This window comes from Brachionichthys hirsutus, chromosome 1 (assembly GCF_040956055.1).
Source record: "Brachionichthys hirsutus isolate HB-005 chromosome 1, CSIRO-AGI_Bhir_v1, whole genome shotgun sequence".
In the NCBI taxonomy this organism is placed as follows: Eukaryota; Metazoa; Chordata; class Actinopteri; order Lophiiformes; family Brachionichthyidae; genus Brachionichthys; species Brachionichthys hirsutus.
In genome coordinates, this window is record NC_090897.1 from 11,693,224 (window position 1) to 11,702,128 (window position 8,905).

Genomic DNA, 8,905 nt, shown 5'->3' on the forward strand with positions numbered 1-8,905 from the left:
TGAGGGTGGGTGGGAGAACGGCTCCCTTATGAATGGTAATGAATCCCAATGAGACCTTTTGCCTTGCTGGCTTCGATCATTTGTCTTTGTGTGCAGGACTATCTTAACTATTTTCTGTGTCGCTGTCCCTGGGGTGCCTTAGAGAAGTGTCGTCTGTGTCAGATGTTTAGGACAAACATACATACAAACGCACCCAATTGCAATACCCTCGCCTCCCCTTCGGCGAGGGTAACTACTACGTGCAAAAAGTTACAATCAAAAATGTAATAATCTCGTACACTGCTATAGCAAAAAAGAGCTGTTTAACTCACGTTGTGAAACAACCCCCTTTACCTTTGACCTCCATGGACGGAGTTATGACAGAACAATATGAATTGCAGCAATGAACCTAAAGGAGAGCGTGGACTTTGTTACCAATGCTGCATAAAATGTCAAAATTCCTGGCTTTGCAAGCATATGATTAACTCGCATACAAGTGAATAAAATACCTCTTAATTTACAAAGAACATGAAAATCTTTACTGAAAATGTCTGAAAGAAAATCGTGGCTATTATAGTAGTTTAATTTTATTTTTAGCATGGCCATAGTCGGAAGTCCTCGACTTCCAGACGGTTGCCATTTCCCTACATTGTTATCAAAACTGAGGCGGTCATATAATCTGAATTGTTTATAAGCGTGGAATAAAATTGGGAAGCCTTGTCTTGTCTTAGTAAGGCAAATAAATAAATAAAAAGACACCCTCAAGAAGGAAATACAACGTACAGAACAAAAACACTGACTTAACTCAAACTTGAATGTAGCGAAGGTCCATTTGAAGAAGAGGTTAAAAAACAACAACAACAACAACAACACACTGCTTTCCTCAGGAAATTTAGACTTTAACTTTACTTGAATTTGTAGATTCAAGATGCTATTCGTGCATGTGACCATCAGGTGGCAGCAGAGAGCACTGTGTTGAAAAGCTTCGAGGACTGAACCCTTTTTCGGTACAAGCCTTCATTGAGCCATTGCTACCTGAATCTAAACTGAAAACCTGACCGCGGCCGGTAGCAAGAGGCAAGGAGAACTATTTTACACACAAGGTGTTTGACAACAGGTGACACTAATGAAGGGCGTGGTCAACAATCAGGAAGTCCACGACGAGACTTCAACTTAATATAAAGTGCTCATGACGGCAAACCGTTGAACATGAACTCAAATAATAATAAAACATGAAACACTATTCATGAACACGACTAAAATGACATGGCGAGACACAACATATCGTGTCTTTAGGACGTGTCTTTATTGGAGAAATCTCCAGAATTGATTATTGGCCAAATTAAATGATCATTATCATGGAGGAGTTAAATCTATAATGTTTTTATACTGTCAACAGGGGTGGATGACATTTATGGACATTGTTTATGTTACAGCTACTTAACCTTGAAATCCATTATGGAATAAGAACTTTTTGAAAAGCAAATGTAAAGATTTGTTATATTGAAATTGTATTCATTTATTTTATACTTTATATTTGTATATATAGAAAAGGCCCATGTAGCTACTTTGATTTTATTTTTGTTAACATTAAGCTGAACCTCTTGTAGTGACAATGCATGGAATTGGCAACTGTATTGTTACACTCTGACACAAATACACATTTCAAAGGTTGGAAAAGCTGTTTATTAAAATTACTTTTAAAGGCAAATGATCAAAGTAATCTCAAATCAATGATTCAGATAGGTGATTGACACTGATCCAAGTGTGAGTGGTACTATCAAAACAGCTGACAGTATCTAGAGAAGACAGAGGACTGATGACATTGAATCTTTCTGCAGGTGGAGGTCAAGTGTTTTAGGGCTGTGTGTGCAATCTTCAAAGGAAGTACTTCGCTCCCAAACTGCACTCACTTGTTGCAGAAACTTGGCACGCTGCTGAATTTTGTCATCTTTTTCTGGACCTGTTTACCCAAAGGTTTTGAGGGGCCGTCTGTAATCTTGGGCACAACATTGGGTCCTGCTGCTGTCGGTGCTTTGGGGGGGTCGACACCTTTATCTTTAAGGTGAGGCTTTTGTTCACAGTCATGGCCAGGAATTGGCCCTTTGTAAGAGTAAGGCAGCGGTTCACTGTTGCAGCTGAGAGAGCGCATTGGTCCGCTCAACCCGTTCCATGCCTTGCCAATCCACAAATCCACCTCGTGCTTCTTTATCCTGTAAAACACATTTTCTCCTTCCTCAAACCTTGCATCTGGGATGGGCTCTCTGGTTTTCTCAGCCACCGTCACATCATTTATTTCGGCCGCGGATCGGTCTCCGTTGCTAACGCTTGGCGTCTCGGCGAGAAGAGTGGAAGCTGTTTTGGAGATCATGCTCCAGTCCTTGAGGATGTCATCCGCTGTGGTGAACTGGGAGGTCACTGTGAATCTGATGATGCGTTTGCTGTCAATGTCGGCAGGAATGAGGAACAGTGTGCCAAACTGTGTCAGTCTGCCCAACAATTCTTGGGTCAAAGCATTTCCTGCCTAGAATGAGAAATAGAAATCAAGTATCCATAAAGGGCTGCAGAATCAAAAGCCCAACGCTTACAAGCTAAATCTCAGTGCATAGACTCGCCACATTCCTGTAACATACTTTCAGACAGAAGACCACCAGGCCAAGGTGCCTTTTAGCAGCAACCTCAAAATTTGGGTCGCTCCTCACATGAGACTCAAAGAGCTTTGCCATCTCAATCCCCTGAAACAGACGGCATCGATTTTATGTTGATTATAACGTTTGAACGTTTATCATTCATTCCTAAAACACTTTGTACGCGCATGAAGATAAGCGACTATCACTCACGTGTCTGATATGAGCCTGGAGGTTTTTCAGTCCAAAGGAGCGGATAACAAACCAGAGTTTGAGAGAACGGAAGCGTCTACTCAGCGGAATCTGCCAGTGCTGAACCAAAGAAGAAGCCGTGTTACTGCTTAAAAGGAGTCGCTCATAGATTAGATTCTATCGGTTGTCTCATACCATGAAGTCTGTGGCTACGTGTGAGTTTTCATGCCTGAGGTAAACAGGATTGACAGTGAATGTCTGCTGGAGCTTGTATTTATCCTTTACCCTGAGAAAACAAAATGTATCCTGAAACAACAAACACCTTTCAAACTGCCTTTGGATTTGACAATGTTCGACTTTCTTATTCGTATTTATTTTCTTCCTTAAAGGTTTTTTTACGCACCAGAAAACTGTGCAGTCGAAATGGACCATCATCCACTTGGATGCGTTGAAGACAAACGAGTCAGCAAATTCGACGCCCTCCAAGGACCAGCGGAGCTCAGGGCAGAGGTACGCTGAGCCAGCATACGCAGCGTCAACATGGAGCCACACTCCCTCTTCTGCGCCTGTGAAATAGATTTCAACACAAGCGCTGCATTTCTTTGCGATATTTCTAAATACAACAATGTGCTGACTTTTACGTGCAGAGTTAAGACGTACAGACTGGTCCCAGTTCAGACAGATTGTCAAAGGCACAAGTTCCCGTTGATCCCAAAGTTACACAAAGCTGGACAGGAGAGAAGCAAAATCAGAGATCACATGACATTTTACGTCGACTTAATTTAATGTTTATTTTTAAGATGATGATGATGATGAATATATTTATTAGATAGAATGTTAGAGTACAAGTACAGTCAAACAGTTGCATGTATTACAGTACAAGTACAGTCAAACATCCTGTCTAAGAGGAGCATTTCAAAAAAGCCCTTGCGGTCTTGTTTCCATTGAAAGTCCTTAGTACATAAATCATCGACATTTAACAATACAAATAAAATGAATATTAAATTACTCCACAGATGCAAAATAACAATACATTAAAAAAACACTTAATATGTGCAACGTAGGTGGACAAAAAAAAGGGGGGGGGGGGGGGGGGGTTGATCCGGAGAGAGTCGTGATGACTATCTCCGTTTCTGTCCCCCTGAAAGGTGAATTTTCAGGGCTGTTTTGAAGGAGGCCAAAGAGGTGCATGTTTTGAGGGCAGGGGTCAAACCGTTCCACCCTTGGGTGGCAGTATTGTAAAAAGATGATTTACCCATGTTTGTCTTATAGGAGGGTGTAACCAGGTTGTTGTTTGAGCTCCCTCTAGTGTTGTGGCTGTGGGTGTCACTAAATCTTTGGAGGTGTTGAGTCAGGTGTGTAGGGATTGAGGGGACTGACTACAGCATTGACTATTCTTTAAATGCCAATCCCATTTTGAGTTGTTTAACCCTGTCTTCTACCCTGAGCCATTTAGGCTAGCAAAATGTCCAGGAAGAAGGTGGGTCATGGGCCCCAGATTGAGGAGTAGCCGAATGAGTTTGTTTTGGGAAGTTTGGAGCCTGGTTTTTCGGGACATTTTGATAAATATTTAATATTCATTCATTAAGTGACATAAAAGAGATTAATAATGAGGGGAAAAAACTTAAATGACATTATATTAGAATACTGTACCAGTACCTCAAAACTTTACAATGCATGCTTGAAAAAATATGTCAAGTCACCTAACCCCACTTAAAGTGAGGCTCATGCACCTTCTCATTTAATGTGTTTATTTATTTTTGTGACTATTTTACTTTGTAGATTCTCAATGAGGGCATCAAAACTTCAGTTTCAGTTTGTATCTACAATGTAAAAAGTAATAAAAAGAAAGGCAAACCACTGAATGAGACAGTGTGTTGGAACGTTTGGCTGGTCAAGTTTATATCCATTTAAGCCGCATTATTTTCATCAGCTATGATGCCTTATCGCCGCACCCACACTTACACCGTTATCATTTAAGATACAGAGCTCAATGTGGAACAAACATCTATGGCCCGCTGTAAAGATATCTGAAGCTCACATATATTATTTGGTTTATCGTACAACAGCACCTGTTGCATTGAAACATTAATCATTAATCATCTTATGGCAGTGAAACGTCAGCCTCTGTGTGACAGACTCACTGAACCCACGGTGCATTCGGCGTGCATGCAGAAATTACCATTTTCTGACCTACATTTCCATAAATAACCAATCAGCGCTCAAAGGACAATGCTGGTGAACGTCCAGAGTTTATTGCTTGAGTTAAATTAATTACTGAGGGACACCACCGATTGAAATTAATTATGTGAATTAATCTTCACAAAAGATGTTTTGTTTTATTTTGTCTAAATGTTGTTTTGAGGCTGTAGCAAAAAAGTCAGAGCTCAAATCCATCCCTTCACTGTTCACACTACAGTATAGATGTCTGTTATCACTTGTATAAAGATACACAGAGATTAAACTAGTGTTACATGTTCCATGTCTCCAGGGTGGTGCCCTGTAGTATTCATTTTAATAATGATCTTAAATTACTTTAATAATGATTATTTGGATTATCTTCAACCGTAATAAAATGTTCTCCTATTACAGACCCGTCAGCAAGATGCAAAATCGATGGGAAAAAAGTAGCGTTCATCTTAAATCCTTCACTCAAATACTCCCATGTCACCTTCCTAGTACTGTATTTGTTTTTCAACACCTACCATGCAAGGGACCAGTCCTCTTTCCCTGTCTTCTTTTATGGCTTGTTTCAAAGTGCCTCCTCTCAGGGATAGCTGCTCGTCGGTGGGCAGAAACCTGATCTTGACCAGAGATATCAGACCTGCCTTCTCAACAGAGGAATGAGCCTAGAAATGCAGACACGCATGAAATTAATGTCTCCTATTATTTCATCAGATTGATAAGACGTTATTCTACTAGACCTGGTCTGATGCGTAGGCAACCAGTCTTGAATTTAGGACCGAGTCGTCCACGTGGTGCTCGAGCTCGTCTCCCAGCTGCAGTATTTTGTCCTTCCTGGCTGCCAGGAGAGCGACCAGTGTGCTCTCACTGACGGTGCTCTAATAGGACAGGCAGGCAGAATAGGAAGAAAAGACAATTACGTTTCCATAGAGACCACAATATATTGGTTTTACATAAATGGAACCAGGTGTTGCAAACCTGCAGTATGCCTCCACCTCTGCTGTCAGGATGGTGATGCAAGAAGAAGGAGGGGAGCCCCAGAGCTTTACACAACCAGTCCAGCACGTGCATTTCCAGCTCTGTACAGGCAGGGCTGGAGGCCTGTTCACAAACAGTGCAGAGAAATATCTTCATTGTAATTATAATATTGTTTGTTTTTGTTCGGTCAGGAACACACAGATTAAGTAGACTCTACTTAGTAGAGCATGTAAAATATACAGCAAAATAAGAATAAATTAAAATACAATTAAGTATACACATGGCAATTTAGCAGTGAATGAATGTGAATGCATTAATTTTTATTTATTGTTATTTAGCATCTGTGGAGTAATTAATTATTTTTTTTATTTGTATTGTTAAATGTCGATGATTATGTACTAAGGACTTTCAACGGAAACAAGACCGCAAGGGCTTTTTTGAAATGCTCCTCTTAGACAGGATATTTGACTGTACTTGTACTGTAATACATGCTACTGTTTGACTGTGCTTGTACTCTAACATTCTATCTAATAAATATATCCATCATCATCAATGCGACTCGCACACAACTCTTCTATTATTCCTGTTATGACAGATCGGTGTCCGCCATGCTGCCTTTAGATATATCCTGAATAAAGCCTTTTACTCATTATAATATCTTCTAATTAAGACATAAATTTAGCCATTATTATTCACATTTTAGAATATATTTATTGATGACTATGATGGTGATTATATATATGCTATTTTGTGCCATGGATTGGAGAAGAAAGAGTGGAGAGTTCCTTTACCCAGGTGAATCCAACACAGTTGAGGGCATTGGAAAGCATTTCCCCGAGCATGGAGGGCCACGACGTCAAGGAGGGGTAAAAGGCATGCATGTGAGGGCTCTGCCAGTGAACCACCTGGTGGGCAAGACGAGAAAAGAGTTGCTTTGGTTTTAAGACAGACAGCTATAACGATGGCTGGCACAAGGAACTTACTCCTGGCATGATGATTTTCTCCACATCACTGAAGATGCTGTCCCAGTCCTCCGGGTCTGTGGGTGCGCAGTCAGGGAGAAGGTCCTTCATGTAACCTGGCTGCACATCTGGAATGACGTTCCTGTCCCTGATGGAGACCAGGTAGTGCGTGATGTAGTCCACCAGCTCCTTACCTGATCAGTAACATACACTGTCACAGCCAAGTCAAAGACAAAACGAGTCAATCCTGCAAAACAGAATAAATATTCACCTCTGCGATTGAATTCCTCAGCCTGCATATTTATTTATTTTATTTGTAATGGCGAGAGCGCTCCGAGATTGTGCGTTGAGTTGCAACAGACGGCCGCAGTGATAAACGCTGTGCCTTCAGTGACACGTTTATATACCCTGTTGTAAAGAACACACCCTGAAACAGTGACGCATTTGGAACGCAAGACAGTTGGACTTCTTTTCGTCATCCTAATTGTCAATCGCATCAGTAACCGACTCACGAATATGTATTTACGGAACATTTGAACTTATCACGATCATGCACGGATCCATGTATTCAACATAAGAGGATGATACTCGAGTCAATGCTGTGACAAGTCAGCTTGATTTTATGTCGTGCGTAAAACTTGAGCGCGGCACCGGAGCACACTCCACCCCTCTGAGACAGGCCGGTGCTCGTATGCAACCAGACAATATGTGCGAATACACTTTCGACTGTATCCTCTTCTCTTATTTGTCAGTGTTTTGTAGGGGGGGGTATGAGAGATGTGGGTGGACGCGCAGTGCGCACGGTGTGAGCGGCACGGTGGCGCAGTGTGAGGCGCTGTTGATGGAGTACCGGGTTCTGTGCGGAGTTTTGCATGTTCTCCCTGTGTCGTTCTCTCCGGATTCTCTGGCTTCCTCTCACTACCGAAACCATGGAACTAATGTGTGTGTGTGCGTGTGTGTGTGTGTGCGTGAGGCTGCTGCTTCTTAGATAACTCTGTATTATTGTTACAGCGCTATCTATGAATTTGATTTTGGATAAAACTAATTTAATTTATTGTCTCCTCTGTGAAAAAATGATGGTGTTGCTGATGCAGTGAAGGTACAAGCGCTTTGGTACCAACACCAACCCTAAAGCATAGATAATGACTCATCTCACAATGTGACGACTTGTGCTTTTTGAAGTTTTAGATTTCAAAGCAGCATTTAAATGCTGCTCAGTATATGATGTCACAGAACTTTAATATGTTCCGTAACAGTCTGGGTATGCCTGGAAAATTGTGCTCTGTGATGCAGTGATGGTTGGCCAAAGGACATTTTGCACTATGAAAAACACAGAATAAAACAGTAATTATTGTCAATAATGAGAGAATTTTATTCAGCGATTTACTTACTGTACCTGAAGCAGACTGGTCTTTTTACTCAGTCTATTATTATAAAGCAAGCGAAGACTGGGGTGGAATACGCTAAGAATGATTGAAAAAAATTCATTTGTATTTTAAGCCTGTATTTTAACTGGATTTCATGTCCCAAGTTATTATTTATAGATTCAGAGTCCATGTTTTTGTGGTGTCAGTACCATTATTAAACTTGTTTCCCAAAAAAACGTCGACACATTGTTTCTGATCATACAAGATAGAAAGATAGATATACAGTACTTTATTCCAGACTCAGGGTCCTTAACAAAAACACACAATACCTACGTATTAGACATTTTAAAGCTTTAATAATAAATAATAATAATAATAATAATAAATTATATAGCGCTTTTCTAGACACACAAAGTCGCTTATTTGCTGCTTCAGTGTTTACTTTGTTTGGGCAAACTTTCATCTGATGAGAACGGTTTCATTAGATACACAAACACAATGCCTTCAAGGACAGGATCATCTGTCGTGTCTCTTTGATGAAAAGGCTCACATCATGTTTGAGGGCAAGTGTAGCTTGACCCACTGTCACATTTCAGCACCTCTGTAGTGCAGAAAT

General features: G+C 40.8%; 1 protein-coding gene across 1 annotated transcript; it reads right to left on the reverse strand.

The window, feature by feature from the left end:
* Positions 1–1,759: 1,759 nt before the first annotated feature.
* On the reverse strand, positions 1,760–7,221 carry hdc (histidine decarboxylase). Its single transcript, XM_068741684.1, is given in 12 exon segments — positions 1,760–2,503; positions 2,613–2,714; positions 2,820–2,918; positions 2,994–3,084; positions 3,202–3,364; positions 3,459–3,525; positions 5,504–5,647; positions 5,723–5,860; positions 5,961–6,083; positions 6,752–6,865; positions 6,944–7,116; positions 7,194–7,221. Coding segments are annotated over 12 exon segments (1,986 nt in total).
* Positions 7,222–8,905: the final 1,684 nt, after the last annotated feature.